General features: G+C 40.3%; 1 protein-coding gene across 13 annotated transcripts in view; it reads right to left on the reverse strand.

Annotated features, from left to right (window-relative positions):
• Positions 1–353: 353 nt before the first annotated feature.
• Positions 354–17,906, reverse strand: part of ATE1 (arginyltransferase 1) — a 66,154-nt gene continuing 48,601 nt past the window's right edge. For 6 of the 13 annotated variants that reach the window (XM_040071579.1, XM_040071575.1, XM_040071578.1 and 3 more), the window contains exon 12: positions 354–3,535. In XM_040071579.1, coding sequence (XP_039927513.1) covers positions 3,357–3,535 — 179 coding nt within the window. In that variant the 3' untranslated portion in view covers positions 354–3,356. Of the gene's footprint in view, positions 3,536–9,202; positions 9,788–12,683; positions 13,620–17,642; positions 17,755–17,906 lie in introns of those variants that run through there. The other 7 variants (XM_040071571.2, XM_040071570.2, XM_040071568.2 and 4 more) reach the window with 5 other exon arrangements.

The following is a 17,906-nucleotide window of genomic DNA, read 5'->3' on the forward strand; positions in this document are numbered from 1 at the left end:
ATTCAGAGACAGGTTTTTGTTCAACCAAGCTGAACTCAAATAAATAGCTAGTCCTGTCTAGTCTCCATTTGTGAAAAGTCTCTTTATTTTAGTCTATTCAGAAAAGTAGTATCAATTATATTTCATGCAATCTCTTCATTAATCTGCCCAGCTGGAACTAAACCTTAGTTCCAAAACAGGTCATGTGTTTTGAACATGATTTTAAATTTGCAGGTTCCCCTTCTAATCACTGCTACCCTTTGATGGATTCTTTAATTTTGCTGTTCACTGGACACTTGGTCACTCTCCAGGATAATGAATTTCCTACAAATTAACGCAGAAATCACATTCAGAGCTCTTATTTCTTATGATAATTCACAGAGACTGGAAATAACTTTATTTTCTACACTTGCAAGTCAAACAGGCCTGCTAAAAAGCAATTACAAACAACATGCAGGTTCTTGAATTTACTGACACGTGTTGATGCTGGACATGTGTAAGCTTCCCATTTCTTTCCAATTCATACAAAAAATAGCATTTTTTAGCACTGCTCACAACTCTGCATTTTCTTACCACCATTTTATGCTCATTTATCAACAGATGACAGAACAAGGCAACCTTACATAGGAGATTGACTCTCACAAACCAGTTACACAAAAAACCTTTTATAAAATAGTTTGTGCTAAGTTAAATATCTCTAAATTCAATAATCGTCAATGACAATATATTAAATAATATTGCAATAGTGGTGAATTTTCAGCTCCACTGAAGTCACAGGCAAAATTTACAGAACTTCATCCTCAGCCTCTGTCCCCCTTCCAAAAACAGGGATAGAGGTATCAGTCCTCAAAAATACTGCACCAGTTTCCTCCTAAAATAACACCAGAGTGAGTCAGATCTCAGCAAACCACAGGAGATGAACTCAGTTTTCGAGTTAATCTCAGTGTCGCCTGGTTTTGCTTTTTAATATAAATCCATATTTGAGTTGAGTACGAGCCAGGAGCCCAGTCTGCCGTGGTGCTGCAGTCCCAGTGGAGGTCAGAAAGTGAAAGCACCATTTCAGACTCACAGGAAATGGTCATTTACCTCCAGTGCTCACACTAAGGACAGCCTCAAGCTGTGCTCCGTTTTCAGGTTTGTACTTCTATCACTTTCCTTTAACTGCAGTCCTTAAAAGCTCCCCAAGAGAAACGGAGCATCAGATAAAAGCCTAATCCAAGGCATATCAGTAACAAATACAGACACAAAGAGACGGAGCTCTCCAGGAACTCTCAGTGGGGACATTAAGTCTGCTCCCTTGAAATTTAACAAAAACTTTTAACTTCTCCAGGAGCTCAGCGAGGCTGTCATTAAATGGCTTTGATAACCTTCAAGGTATTGCAATTCATAGTGAAATTCCTCAGTGCCTGTTAACTGATTTTATATCACATAAAAAGGTTTTCTCATTTATTTTGGTCGCAAGCCATATGGGCATCACCACTTTCCAGCACGCTGTGCAGGCAGAGAACTGTTTGACAGAGTGGTGTGAGTATTTTCTCCACAGAAAGGAATTCTTCACAATACTCTTCATGAGGGTTATTCAGTGGTTCTCCCCATGGCAGGAGGCTGAGGTAAGGCATGGACAAACCAGAAGGTACAGTGCAAAGAAACTTCTCAGTACCAGGCAACAGATAAACACACACCAGATATGATGCTGACGTGAATGACCATTTCTGCTGCAGGCTGGGGGCAGATCAATACCATGCAGCCCAATTAATAAAACACAAAATGGCTTTTTAAAGTTGCTATTGAAGCTGTACTGTCAATAACATTACAATATACACTAATTTCGTATCAAATAGATATGGAAAAACAAAGTTAAATCTGCATTGCACTTGATTCCCCGAGTTCTTACGTCTGCTCCACATAAAAACTAATGATTAATAATATTGGCCAAGTGTTTAAAATGAAATCAATGAATCCATGAATGATAGGAGATGTAACCCTCAGAGGGTAAAACTGAATTTGTTTCCTTTCTGGGGGAAAACCACCCACAAATCCTTGAATAAGAATCTTTGTTCAAAGGCTAACAGGAAACTCCAAGTTGATTCAAGGTAAATACCAGGCCCTGTTATCCAAGAAGATAAGAAACACAAATGCATTGGTAGTGTTACAGTGTTGTAATACATTACTGAATTATACAACAGCGTTATTTCCCCAAATTCCTCCAACTTATATGACTTAATAGGGACATAGACAACGTCTATAGATGAGATAATAAAGTGCTTTCACAAAGGATCACAACTTCCTGTGTTTCCAACAGAAGTATTTACTAAAATGTCATTAAGGATGTTAGCCCGTGAGCTGCTGCACCAGAAACAAAACAGTCAGTAAAAAAGCTGGAATATGGTATTTAAGTTTTCCTGTACTATTCTGCAGGAAAAAAAAAAGCACCTGCAACAAAACCCAGCAGTGGTACCTTATATCTTGTGTTTGTTAGCATAGTTCTGAAATGTGCACTGAGAGCTGCAGGATAAACCTCCCGAGCTCTATTTCCCATTAGCCATGTGCATTGAAACACCCACTCTCGTTAGACAAAGGATAAGGCTTATACCAAAAACCACTGTGCCACTTGGCTGCATATCTTTGGTATATTTATAGTGCAACTGTTCTGCTTCTTCTCTGAAGGGGAAAGTTTTCCAAAGCACTGCATCATCCCCTGCCACTGAGAACCCACCACCAACTCCTCCACTTGCTAGGACCTCTGACACCGACTTACTGCTTGAAACAAATGAAGAGTGTGCAGTGAAAATAATTTCTTCCTGTTTTTCAAATGTACTGCTGGAATAAAATTGTATCATGCCGGAAAGTAAGAGCATGTTTCAGTTCTCTTGCAAGATTTTAGGAGCATACAAACGTGAGCACAAATTTCACAGCAATTTTTAACAACAGATAGCCAAGGTGCTATTTGAAAACATCTGTAATTTAATGATTCTTAATCTAGATTCAGTCAACCTTTGTCTCTACCAAAAAAACCAAAACAAAACGAAAAAGAAAAAAAGAAAAAAAAAAAAGAAGAAGAAAGAAAAAAGACACCTGGTTTTCATTTCGCTTAGATACTTAATTATTCATAATGCATAGAAAGGCTAGAACTACTTAATTAAAATATACTGCAAGCGTTGTTTTTTCTAAACTGATATTGCTGAAGCCTTGCTGTACTGTAAGATTCACTGGAGGTGACCTTTACGCACAGTACCACGTATCGACACAAGCCTGGCTATGTACCTGTGTTTCAGCCTATCTCAGTGGGCACACCAGCACACGACTATGGGACAGCGCACCCGGGGGCAGTGCAATGAAATGTGGGGCCATTGAAACAGGGGCCATCTCACGGGCTTTCAGCTCCTGAACAGCAGCATCCTCTCTGAACAGGTCTGTCCCACCAGGCTCGCATACTGCTGCACGCTGGCCTCGTCACTCGGCCCCTTCCTCCTCTTCTTGTACACGCTGTAAGGCATCACGGTTCTCTTGTGGAGCACCTTCACCCTGCCCAGCTCCTTCAGGCGACCTTCATCGACTGCAGAGGCAAGCAGACAACACACAAACCCGTTATTTATGGTGTCCACGTCACCCTAATTGATGCCTCTAACTTCAATATGCCTAATGAAAACCACATGAAGTGAGAAAAGTCATCTGCAGATGAAAGCTGAGCTGAGCTGCAGAGCGTTCCTGAATCATGGCTGGGAACAAAACCCAGCCTGCCCAGGAACTGTGTCTGCAATGTGTGGAAAGGTAAATCGTGCATCCCACGTTTCTCATGGCGATGGATGGCATTTCTGAAAACACCTCTACTGCTGTATTTTAAAATTCACATTCATTTCGTGCTCCCAGAGCCAAAAGTCAAACTTTATCTGGGAAAGACTCAAACAGAACTGACCAGGAGAGACTTGTCTTTACAGAACCCCTTCCAAAACCCACCAGACCAGCGGGGACAAATGTATTAAAACCAGCAAGAAGCCTCCAGGATGTTTCCTCAGGTAAGCGTCAGGCAATAAACCATCTTCCCAGGTGAAACTCCCTGGCCCTCCAGCCCCAGTCTGTTTTTTCCTCAGTTTTCCTGGTTTCTGAGTTTCATTCTAGGGGTTACTCGTCCTTACTTAAGTCACTCAGAGCTCTGCAGATCAACAGGATGAGCAGTGCAAGCACTCCCAGGGTGGGTACAACACAGTTCCTCTTCAAAGACACACAGGCCACAGTTAAACCTTATTTCCTTCACATACAGACCCCTTGTGACTTAATTTATCCAGAATCAGCCACATAAGAGTGTCGTTGAACAAGTTAAAACTTCCTTATTTTTATGAATCCCATTGACACTCCTACTGCTGAACCATAATGTTATATGGCTGCTATGTGTCAGAAAAATCTGCACTACAGTGCTAGAAAACGCTTTAAAGAAACTCAGAAAACGTGCCACACATCCGAGGCCACTGCAGGATAAATTAGTAAAATTATTACAAAATAGTGGGATAAGAAATCTTGGACTTTTCTAAACTTCAGGTTCAAAATGTCACAAAGAAGAGTCAGCCCTGAATCTGAAACATGAGTTTGAGAATAGAAACCATATAAATTCCAGTAATAATAGAGATGCTTACTGGAATGCCAGTATTTTGGGACACGAACTATGCAAAGACTTCCTTTTGGACCTTCTTTCTGCTTTTAATTAATGCTTCTTAATGTTTTAAAGGAGGCCATGAAACTTTTCTCTGTGCAAGACATTCTGAAGATCCTGCCCCTGTTCATCCACAGAAATGGCCTCTCAACTTTTTTCTGCTGATTGCCTGAATTTAGTATGTGAAACTCAATGAAGGCTGCTTTACCAAGTTTGGAATGACTTCATTACTTTTATCTGTGTTTTGATTCCTGACATGAAAGCACAACGTGTTTCTTAAGACTTAACTGGGAAAACATGGTTTGAAGGAAGAAAATCTGAGCAGTACTTGCTAAGATTGTGCTCCCCACTAATTATTGTTGGCAATTACTTTAGATAAACACCAAGTCAAAAACACTTTATGGCTTTTTTTTCTCTCCCTCTTTGAAATCCATCAGGTTTTTGATGTGTGGCCAACACTTCCCTGATATCCCAATAGGCTGGCTTTACTACCAGCCCTTCTGCCTCTTCTGTTACATCCTCCTCCTTCCTGAGAGTTCACCAAGGAAAAAATCTGCAAGTTTAGCTTCTGGAGGTGACACAAGTGTAAAGTTATTTTAACTTCTCAAATTGGAAAGTTTATATTTACCACACCTCTAGACTGACTCCCAGTCTGTGCCCTGAGACGGATTTAGGCCAAGCTGAGCCCTCACAGCTCTGTGCCAAAAGCACTTTAGAGCTGTTCCCTACTCACTGTCTGACACTCATTGATTTCAGATACTCCCACAGCCTGATAGTGTGGCTGAGTTCATCTTCTGGCTTGCAGCGCTGCTGGCCCCAGGTTGGATTTCTTTGAGAGACTAAAGCTACTGTACCTTTGGCTTCACTGCAGCCTTTCTGGCTCAGCTGAACTCTGCTCTTGCTGCTCAGCATTTGTGCCTTTCCTCCACTTTTACTCGTTGCCTCCTCGCAATGAAAAATAACATTCCAAATTTCTACAATGATTACCTGTTCTTCCACTGACTCCCCTCAAAATCAAAGCTTTAATAACAAAAATAAAAGTACTGCAAAAGTACTTAAATGTGTGTAATTTAAACTCCATCTGTAAAAGAAACCTTTTGCTGAGATGTCAAGTATAAATTAAAATAACCTCAGGTACATAGTTAAGCTTTTAGAGATGGCAAATAGGAACTTGTGTCACCATCAGAACAAATCTGAAAGTCAAAACTCGGCCACCTTTCAGTTGCTGCTGGTCTGGAGGCAACATCATGGGAATTCAGGAAACTATTCCCTTTAAACACTATTTAAATATAAGCAGAATAAATTTAAGGTAATTTAATGGAAAATAAAAGCAGATTGGGCTCTGGCACACTTTAACAAAGAAGTTACTCTCCCAATAAGAAAAATTAAATATCTGCTCCTGTCGAGTGGCACATGGTGAAATTTGCTTTCTATTCAAGATGATGCCAATTGAATTCTAACAGGACTTCCCTGTGTGGCTGATGCTGGGATACAGCAGCAATCACAATTCAAAATGAGACCAAGTGCATTATTTTAAAAAGTTCCTTGCTGAAAATAAGAAAAAAGCATTGTTTTATTTCCAAGCTTTAGTGAAGAAATTTTACTTAATGACTTCCCTTTCTGGAACGACCCTGGCTGATCAGATAGTGGAACAGTATATTAGGGCAATTTTAGTCATTACTGAAATTACTGAATGCAGTACTGTTACCACTAAGAAGTTTTTAAAAAGTGCTTATTTTTTCCTCCTCACACTTTCTCATTTTTCACCTCCTGAGCTGTTGATTTATTGTAGTCTACAGAAGACACGCTGCATTTTGACATAAAAAATATACAAGGTTTCATCCCTTAATTCAGTTCCATCTATCAATATAGTCTGTATGGTCTGTATACACAAAATACAGAGCAATCAATTATGTAGATTGAAAGTTCCTGTAATTTTAGGAAACTGGGCAACTTGCAGCAGTGAACTGAAAACAGAAATATTATCCTGTAAGTGTCAGAGCTAAAATTCTTGTTGAGAAAATTCTTGTCACTTCTTCCTTTTCTCCCCCACACCCCTAAAGCAGAGAATTATTTATGCTGCAGTTGCCTATTGAAATTTGAATATAGAAGAGATTTCACTTCTAATTCAACCTTGCACTGTGACCCCACCATGACTGCAGAGAGGTGTTAAAATGTTCTGTTCCCAGCCCCACACCACTGCTAAATGGAATCCACATATGGAGGATTTCCTTTCTGAAAGCACCAAGCCTATCAGATACGCTGCTAAGTACCAGCAGAAAACAAAGTGAGCAGCAGGAGCCATCCAAAGCCTCTCCATGCAATGGGATGTCTTGGCAGGCACTGCCCTGAGCTCCTGACCCAGCTCACACATCCACCTTCACCTAAAGTGCTCAAAGGCACCTCAGCCTGCACTCACCCCAAAAAAAGGCTCCCACACCCCAGGGATGAGGAAGAACGTGAGGAGCAGGAAGCTAGAGAAGCTCCTGTACAATCCAGTCCTTATTTCTTTGCGCGACCCAAACCAACTTTCCCCTAAACCTCCTAGCTCCCTCTCAAACAAAAAAATCATTTTCAAACGCTGATAAGCATTCCTGCTGAAGTATCAGCATGAAATAAGGAGGAGTGATTTCACCTTCTTTATTCACAGCAATAGAAAGCTGGACAGCAGTGTGCTTTTCAAAGAAATCCAGAATTTCATGGTCGGGATCTTCTTCTTCCAGCTCAGGGGTGGATTAGCATTTTTCTAACATTACCTGGGGTAGCCCACATCCAAAAATGTTTATTCTTCACATGCATTAACCTTTATTATTACTCCCTAACATAAGCTGAAGTGAAAACCAGCTCCATCTGGTCAGAAAGCTGGGTAAGCACGTGCAAGGCTGGACAAGGGAGACTTGGAGTGGAGAGTGAGCCCTGAAAGAGCCTGAGAGTCTGAAAAAAGGGTGATGGTTCAAAGTTTCTGCAGAAAATTATTACTAAATCAGCTTTTTGGTGGTGGCTGAGTTGGGCCAAGCTGGTTTTGGTCCACAGTGATGTGGAGGGGCAGCCTGAGCTGCAGCATCCTGTGCCGCTCCTCTTTAGAGCCATGGCACCTCCTCCCCTTGGACACACTCCTCACAAACATGACATGTTTTAATTTTTTCATCTAGGGATGGAAGCAATCTAACTTTCCTTTAAAGTGCTTTTTTCCACTTACAGGAAAACAAGTGAAGAAATTATTAAAAGTAAAGTGACAAGTTTATTGACTTTCCTGTTTTCTAAACAGGAGAAAGGACAACTGCCAATTTCCAAAACAACCCATGTTAGTCACAGGAAAATATTTCTTATATTTTCTGTACAGAATGGACTCAAAGTTAGTAAGAAACCTAACTAAGGACTGGCATTTCTAACCCACAGAAAGAAATGTGGTACTCCTGCTAAACTCTGAAATGATTCTGCTTCTGATCCTAAGTTTAATTTCCTTTAAATGGTCCTTCAACTCCCTGGAATAATGAAAGTATTTGGCCATCATCACTTTGTAATTCTGCATCCATACTACACAGAGAACCTGAATTTTTTCCCCATCACAGAAGGATAAAACAGTGAAAGAAAGGAAAAGGCAAAGAACCAAGCCTAATTCAAAATTTAAAATATTTAAACCTGTGTCATTAACTGAAACCTCCGATTCACTTTGAAAGCAGACATTGAAGGAAACACACTCTACATTAAATTTCCTTTTTGCTTAAAAATGGAATCTCAAAAGAATTATTTCTACCTCTAAGCATTAAATCCACAGAACAAAATGTATGAAGATAAACACTTGACAGCTGCTGCATTTCCAGCCCATGGATGTGCTGGGGTTTCAATTTTGTTTCTTATTGTTTGTGGTTTCTTAATTTTGAAGCCCTTAGGATTTGCATGGTTTTTAAAGATGAACAGAATGTTCCCATTTTTATAATCAAAGAAAAAAAAATTAAAAATTCAATTTACAGGGAGATTAAAAGTTTCACGATACTCAAGCTTTCAAACTAGGTGTAAAAATGAAGAAAACAAGCACCATCCCTTGCTGGTTACACTATGGTGATGTCAATTTATATGAGAAACAGTACAGCCTTGCTGAATTTTTTTTTTTTTTTTAAAGAAAAGCTACATCTGGTTTACATGACCTTGTCACAGTTAATGATCAATGATTTTAAAACAAAGAAACTGCAAAAGGAAGAAACACATTAACTTTTCAAATTCTATGACTGAAACATAGGAGATATTAATTACTGAAAATTGAAAATTATTCCACCAGTCAGAAGCCAAACCTTTCTGTCCTTTGAATTTAAGCTAATTTCTTACCCAATTTAAAGCATAATTTCTTTTGTTCACCAGCAAATATAGGATGTCATCCTCGAAAACAAAAGGGCCAATCAGCAATACCCATTAATATTCATATTTATATAAAACAGTGAGATGAAATGTGCTTTTTCTCATATTGCCTCTTTCAAACTAGACTCATACATTAAGGAATATTAAATAATCCTATGCCTTGGGGTACAAAAATACTAACTCAAACCAAAATAAGAGTACAGTTAAAATGAAGCATAAACAACAACACACAAAAATTCAATGAAAAGAATTCTTAATTAAAACCAGGAAGCACAAGTCACAAAGGAAGTACAGTAAAATGCTCAGGATATTCTCAATCAGCCAAATCTCTGCAGTTACTCTAACAAAAAATAGGAACTTTTGAAACCACTGTTCAGAGGGAACACATTTGTAAGTGGAAAAATGCACCTTTATCAAAACGCTACCAATGATGCTTAAAACAGGGGAATTAATTTTACAGGTATAGGGATCCTTAAAGTGGAAGCTGCAACGAGGGGAAATCCTGAAGGCATCTTCCACCCCAAACTTTTGGGCTTTGTGCCTGAGCTCCTACAACCGGTTTACGACGTGGAGCTCCACGCCGCGCTCCACGCGCTCGCCCCGCTGTGCCGCAGAAACAATAACTCATTGTGCTGGGACTCCCGTTATTCCTGGGGTAAACATGAGCAGGGGCCAGCGGAAAACGTTTCCTGTCAATGCAGCAACTCGCAGCAGCTCGGGGCCTCAGCTGGGATTCACGGCTTCTGCCTTACCTGGAAACAATCCCTGCCCGCGCCGCCCAGGACGGAAATCCAACCGGACACGCTTGAAAGGAGATGCACACAAAACAAGATGCATAAAATCCTCAGCTTATTTGAGGAGCTCTCATATAATACAATCATTCTAGCCTACCTCAATATATTATCCTGAAAAAAAGGTGACTGGAAAACATCTACTGAAGGGCAAGATTTAAATAATAGAATGATAGAATCATTCAGGTTGGAAAAGCCCTCCTGGACCATCAAGTCCATCCATTAACCCAGCACCGCCAAAGCCACTAATCCATGTCCCCAAGTGCCACATCCACACAGCTTTTAAAACCCTCCAGGGATTGTGGCACCAACACCGCCCTGGGCAGCTGTTCCAGGACTGGACAACCCTTTCCATGAAGAAACTTCTTCTAATATCCAACTTAAACCCCCCTTGGTACAACTTGGTGCTGTTTCCTCTTGTCCTACCGAGGACTGACACTAATATTCCTCCAAGGATTTGCTTTTTAGGAATGCAGTGCAAAAAAACCTAGTAGTACCTGGAAAAATGTTAGTTAAATGTAACTGAACGCTTCCCATCTGAAAACAGCACGCAGTGCCTCTAAAGTCAAGATACTGTGACAACGACAACAAAAAAGGAATATAATCTAGTCAATGGCAAGCTGACAAAGATAACTTTTTTAACTTTTAGATGTTTTTCCAGAGGACAAAATGAAGTAGTCACTACAAAAGAAGTTGAATCTTTAGCACTGTTCTTGATGACTTCAAATAGGAGAAATGAGAATGTGAACTGCCAATGATGAATACTAGCAGCACACCCAGGGTACTTTGGGTTGTTTTTGTTGGGTTTTTTTCCTCTTTTAACCAAACTTTTTGGTTATCTAATCAACTTCCAGCCTTCAGCTGAAGTGCACTGGGCAGACAAGGGCCCGAAGCAGGACCACAGCAGGTACAGCCCTGTTTTGAAGGCAGGGGCACTGTGAATGTTCTCACATTCCTGTGATTCCCTCAGTCCTGTGCATGCTCTTCCTAACCCAGGTTTCCTGACTGCAGCTCCCTCAGCAGCCCGCACAAGGCAGCTTTGCAGATCAGAACTAGCAAAGTCAAAGCTTGACAGGGTCATTCATGGCCTGGCCCATTTTTGATGGACCTCACAGGCATTTCCAATGTCCAGCTCTGACTCTGGGAGTTGTATTTGCTTTGAGTCAGCACCAGGGAACCCGACCAAACTTTCTGCTGCACCAGATGTGTGTCCTCCACACTTCTCAGAACCTTTGTTAGTGGAGCTTTTCTGTTCCTTGAAGTATCCAAGTTATTTAGAAGGACACAGGAATGTTCTGCATTTTGAGTTATTCATTTCTCTTCAGAGACAGAAGGGGAAATCACAGTCAAACTCTAACAGGCACTTGGAAACAGCACATGAAACAACTCTGTCACTGGCTAGAAGGGAATGAAAACTGCTCAGATATCTTTGCAGAGACTTTAGCAAGGGACCTGTCATCTCAAGAACATAATCAAACGTGACTCTGTGGGAAAGAACATCAAACACTATTAAATCTGTGAATGAATGGTTGAGAATAGTAATGCATCTTAAATGGGAAAGATTAGGGATGGTGACCATGGTTGGGATGATAGGACAGGGAGGAATGGCTTAAAGCTGCAGGAGGGGTGGATGTAGACGGGATATTGGGAAGGAATTCTCTTCTGTGAGGGAGGTGAGGCCCTGGCACAGGGTGCCCAGAGCAGCTGTGGCTGCCTCTGGATCCCTGGAAGTGTCCAAGGGCAGGATGGGGCTTGGAGCAGCCTGGGACAGTGGAAGGTGTTCCTGCCACGGCAGGGGTGGCACTGGGTGGGATTTACAGCCCTTTCCAACCCAGACCATTCCACGATACTGTTCTATGAAAAGCCAGCACAAAAGACAAAAGTTAGAGATTATGCTTTAAGGAGTTACAGCTCCAAAACAATGGGAAGAAAATGGAAAAAATCTGAACAAACAGAAGAGTTAAATACTATTAATTAAAATATTTGAACTGCACAGAAGTGAACGTGGCAGAAAGCAGCAAGAGGATCTTTCAAAAAGAAAGGCAAAGTCCTCATTAAGACTGATATGTGAGGAGGAAAAAAACCCAGAGATGAGAGTCAAACGGAGAATTACAAATGCAAACACTTCCATGAAATAGGAAAAATTGAAGCAATTGGCAGTAGCTTATCAGCTAAATAAATCAGATTACAGCAGTCAATTTGCTGGCTAAATTAATTAAAACATGGAACCAATTACATTCCACGTGAGGGGCTGGGATGATGTCACCAGAGCAGGGAGTGAATGAGGATCATTCCAGAAGGTCTGACCCTGGCACAGGTTTCCCTGGTGGATGTTGGAGTGTGGCTCAGCACATGCCTGTGGTGTCCCTTCCATGGCTGCTCTGTGCCTGGGCCTAATTACAGCTGTTAACTTTTATCACATTTGGAAACCAGTCCCACACGCTCATTGTCCTCAGCACGAAATAAATCTGCACGATCGCTCTGCCTGTCCCGCATTATTAACTTTTAATTCCTGCTCTTGTGCTCCTAACACCTTCTGCGTATGGAAAACAATTTCTACAGGATTTGGCAGTCCTTGTCCTTCCCCATATTCCCCTGAATCTTCACCCAAATAAAAAAAAGCAGAATTATTCTGCTGGAAAATCAAACATCACAATGTTCAAAAGGTGCAAGAGTATCTTGAGCAGAAATCCATCTAAGAATCATCTTTTCAATGCAAAGTGAAATATGCCAAGATTTCTTTATTTTTCAAGGAAAGCCCAAAAAAAAAAAGGTAATTTTAAAATGCATCCATTTGTTTCACAATCTCTGTGATGGTCATCTTGGATTAACACATTTTTGAGAATTTTGCAGCCCAAGTTAAAGGTTTCATGAACCACACAGGAAGTCAGACAATTGTGCTGCTTGAGGGGCACTGATTTGCTCTGCTACATTTACGTTAAAAGCAGATCTATTTAGAATAGCAATAAATCCAAACTTTAAAATCACAAATATTTATTAAAGTTTGCATTGTCTAACTTTCACACCAATTTATGCCATGGCAGTTGCTTAGGACCCACAAATTAGGAGAACATTTCCTTTGTATTACAGAAGCACTGCATGTGAGGCTAAAACCCCATGCCAAGTCATTTCAATTTAATCCAAACATAGCAAAAAGTGAGGGAAAAAATGTGCCTGGCTACACCTTATTGGCATTATCTTCCTTTCTTAAACATCTTGAACACTCAAGGATCACACTGGATTTAGAAAGATGCATTCTGATGGCTCCAAGTGTTCATTAACTTAATTAGAAACAGAAACTCGTAAGATGTGTCTGTTCTAGAGAAACTGCTAGAAAGAACTGGGATCTCTCTCTTTTTCTTGGTTACAGAATTCAAATTTATTACCTATAGCTGTGATAACAGTGGAAAGTTACTTCTTTAGAAGACTTTAGCTTGTGATCTATCAGTCTATTTAAACTGTTTCCCAACTCTCTGAAGTACATAACACTATTTAAAAAAAAAAAAAAAAAATTATAAGCAGCAGTTGTTTTAGAGCAAAGCAGCAATTTCTCCCAAATCAGATGATTGCAGAGCTCTAAACAATTGGTTTAATGTTTTCCATCTGTGATTGCTTTGCGACCACATTTTCATCGACTCGAGAAGTTCGGTGCGTTTAGCCTTGTAAACATTACTGTGCATCACACCACCCTTCTAAACATTAACATCTCCTGTCTTTGCATTAATCCCTCTGCCTACATCCAACCTACATGGATACAGCCCTTTGCCAGGGACCTGAACTCTGAGACGTGACCAAATGGCAACCACAGTTCACTTTCAGGACACAAATATGTGATCGTGGCTTTTCTGTTAAGAGAAGGAACAAGACCAGCATCACGTTAATATATAAAAATTTTTAAATATCTTGTAAAATTAAACAGTCTCTGTACTGGATGGGGAAAAAAAGTCAACAAAACTTGTGTACACAAGTGAACACAATATTTATGTTCACATACATAGTAAATATAAAATGTGTTTGAAATACTCTTCGATAACAAACTGCACTAAAATTGTACATAAAATAAAATGTTTTAAAAACACAACACTAGAAATTATAGTTATTGAAATAGTTGTGACAAATTCTTTTTCTAGTGGAAGCTTTATGCACAAAAACATATATTTAAAATAAACAGTTTGTATAACTGCCTGCAGATTTCTGGTTTTATTTAAGTTTTATTTACTAGAACTAATAACACAGTTGCTTGCAAGAAGCATTAAGATACATGATGCAATCATTACTGAGAGGATTCAAAAGTTGTTAAATACTGGGATTTTTATTTCCATTTTACTACTCTAGCTTACTATGAGCAGCAGAATAGAATAAAATACATAGAAAGATGTATTTCTAAAGAAACAGCTTTTTCAGCTTTAAAAATCTGGTAAAAACATGTAATAAAAGTTATAAGATTAGTACAGAGAAAGACTGGAAATCTGAAGTAATTTCCTTTAGTTCAGCAACTCAGAAATGAGCAATGCGCCATGAACTCTAGGATATTACATGGAACGGGTTTTCTATAGAGTGATTCTTGTGAGTGTGAAGTGAGGATTTTCTGACCTCTCCAAAGCTTTGTGTGGTGCTCCAGGAGTTTTTCCTGAGAAGGGGAGCTCAGGCACTGATTTTAGTGCTGGTTTGGCTTTAAGTTTTGTCTTATTCTGATGGTTAAAGGCTTGCACGTGAACACGAGGCAGTTTCAAAGGCTTTTTGGAAGTCAATATCTTTCCTTTGTGCAGCCACAGCCTTGCCCAGCTCCTGATCACGGCAAAGCACAGAACAAAGCCTCTCCTCTGGATTCCACTGCCTATCGTCACTTTGGCTCACACCAGCTGGAAACAGCCTAAAGCCAGAGTTCTTCTAAGGGCTTCCACTCTGCTGGAAGAGGAGAGCAGATTTTACTGCTGTGCAGAGGTGGCAGATGCAAAGTCTGGTCTGCAGCAAGGAGTGGAAAGTGGCTGCTGGATCATTTGGCTTTGTAATCTTTTTAGAGGGTGAATCCACATAACAGCCTCCCTTATTCACCTCTACAAGTATCTATCAACGTGCTCGAGTTTGAATCCTACCATCACTTTTTTCTTGCTCTTGTCGAGCCCTCATTGCTCTACCTCCATGAACTACTACAAAATTCTTCCCGTCTTCTGTCCATGTCTCTGCCAGCTACCCACACCCTGATCACATCAGAGATCCTCACTTCTGAAGCTTCCCTCACTCTGCTTCACTCCATCTTCATTCCTAGCACCTGCAGGCAGCAATCTAAGTTCTACCTCTCACTACAGGATCCTACCCCAGAAAAATTTATGTTTTGAAGGAAACTGCTCTGTGTCTCCAGATGCTCAATTTCTTCTACAACTCTCACACGGCAAAAGATTTCTCCATGAACTCTGAAAGACAGCTAAGAAACTTCCTTAGATCCCTCTCTTTGAAACTCTCCTTCACTGTGATGTTTACAAAAAGGTCAGTTCAGTCTAATACTATTTAGTCTATTAATAGAATATAATTTAGTCTACTACTATAATTGACCAGGAAACCCAGAAGTGCCTCTCTCTCTCTCCCTTTACCCCAACCCTTTTGCATCCATCATGGTTTGTGTTAACCATATCCTCTGGAGCAGTCTTGTCTCCAAGAACACACAAAGGCAAAGGAGCCTGTGCTATGCCTTTGTTATGTGAATTTTTTTTGGTTTTTTTTTAATGTGCTGAAGAAAATACTTTCATTTTAATTAATGTATTCCGTTCAGTGCCATTTTGATTTCACTCTATTATTAGATCTGCAGGAAGCTGAACAGATGTGTATCAGCTTAGCCAATTTATCAACTTCAGCAAGCAAAATGGTTAAGACAGAAAAAGCGCTGAAGTCCTTTTGAAGTGCAGCTCTCAAAGCTCTGCTCACACAGCTTCAGCAGACACAGGAGGGTGGGAAGCAGCTTCCACCACTGGGATTGCTGTGGGCCACGCCTAAAAATTTGGATAAAGCTTTTTCACCTGGGTAACAGCCCCATGTTCACCCAAGTACAGCCCCCGTTATGTGACACAGTCATGTAACTATGAAGGCTTTGAAGCCACCACTCTCAGACTGGGACTGGATCTGCCCTCATCTGAAGTGGCTTTTTAAATGTCTTGACAGTCCAGCACTGATGGAAAGAAAGATTTGAAGTTTTCCACTAATGGAATTACCATCCCAAAAGTAGATTTTTTTACTTCGTGGAGATATTTTTCACAGACTTCTCCCAGGAGCAACAAACTGACAATCTCAACAGATATGAGAAAGAGAGAAAACATGACACTGAGTCAGTCTAGAAAACGGAAAGTGGAAGGACAAAAATGTTGCCAGGATACCAAATAAATGATTTATAGTTCTTTCCACACTGCTCTTGTTTCACAGGTAAAGCTGTTAGGGAAGACACCAATGAAGTAAAACCCTTAGGAGCAGTTTTGGGAGGAAGTCAATGGGTGTGCCCAGGAATATTTCAGCAAATGCTATAATGACTTACTTCTGCTCCTCAGTTTGACATGCTATCAAAGTCATTGACTGCAGAGCAACCTTTTAATTAACTACTTCTTTCTTTAGCATATCTCCATCTGTACTTACAGCTAATGGCTGTTAAATGAAGTTCAGCACTATCTCAATTTCCAGACTGCATCAGTATCCAAACCTTCTATCAGTGCACCACCTCACAAACTACTTAGTTCTAAATAAATGCCTGGTCACTGGTTATTAATATCAGAATCTTCATAAATCTCTCTCATTTATAAGATGATGCCAGGTCTTCTAAATTTTTCAAAGTGAACAGACAACAAAAATAATCTGTTCCAAGGCATGAGTTATATAAATCAATATTTTCTTATGGTTTTTTTTTTTTAAAAAAAAGCAGCCACATGAGTACCTTTTCCAGAAAAGTAAAAAAAATCTTATTTAGGAAAGAGCTGTGCAATGTAATGTGTATGAATGCTCAGAAATCCTTTTCATATTATAGAGGCTTGAAAGATCAAAGCACATAACACACTCTCCTGAACCTGCAATTGGTAAATTTATTACCTAAATTTTTATGATTTTTTTTTTAAAGGAGGGAAAACACATTCAAAAATTCAGTAAAATGTTGAACACATGAATTATGTCCCATACTAATTATGAACAAATTAGCATAAAATGGTATTTCCCAAATTTTCTGGCATTACAGACAGCAATAGAAGATGACCCTTGCCAGTGCCTGCTTCACTGCCCTAGGCAGCAATGAGTGTCACACCATTTCTCCCAGGGGTTTACTGGATCTGGTTATTGCCCTTGGATCCAATGCTGGAAGTCCCACTCCTGATAAATCACACCCTACTTAACCAACATAATTACGGACAGTGCCACAGAAAGCTGATTCAAGAGGAAGAAAACCCACCATCATTTGTACTGCTCCTCTTAAAATTCACTGTAACTTCATTAAACCTGCGTTAGTGACTGCTGGAGAGAGTAAAGAATGAGGAAGGGAACTGATTTCACTGGTGAGAAATGGCTTCCTCCGAGCAGCAACCCAAACCCCCAGCGCCTACGAGCTCCCAGCAGGCCCAGAGCATCCCAACGTGCAGCTATGTTTTAATTTCCTTAAACCACAGGACACGAGTCACAGCTCTAGCAGTGTCTGGAGCGAGGTCTTCTGTGCTGATAACGATGCAGAGCTTTGTTTTCTGTGGTTTCCAAATGCCTGCTATGCCACAGGGATTTCACACCATCCACAAGATGCTGCCCCTCTGCTTGCATGAGGTTTAACACCTTCACAGGCTCCAGTTTAGCACTCTCTCCTTTCTGAGGACCAAAAGCATCCCAAACACCACTGGCCTCCAAAATCATTCCCTTCCTCCTCCTACTTTGGCAATTTTTTTTCCAATTTCCCCTCACCAATCTAACAATGATGGGTTTGTTTGAATCTTGCTATAGTAGTTCTTATCATTATTAATATTCCTGTAGAGCAACAAACAGGCAGTGTGTGAGGAAAAGCAAGGAACTCAACAGCATTTCCAGAACTTCACAGTCCTGCTTAAGCAGTCTTTTCAAATTCCTTTAATTTATCTACACCCTGCACTTTGAGCAGTTAATTGCCTAGGGAATCCTAC

The sequence above is a fragment of the Hirundo rustica genome, chromosome 8 (genome assembly GCF_015227805.2).
Source record: "Hirundo rustica isolate bHirRus1 chromosome 8, bHirRus1.pri.v3, whole genome shotgun sequence".
NCBI classification, from domain to species: domain Eukaryota; kingdom Metazoa; phylum Chordata; class Aves; order Passeriformes; family Hirundinidae; genus Hirundo; species Hirundo rustica.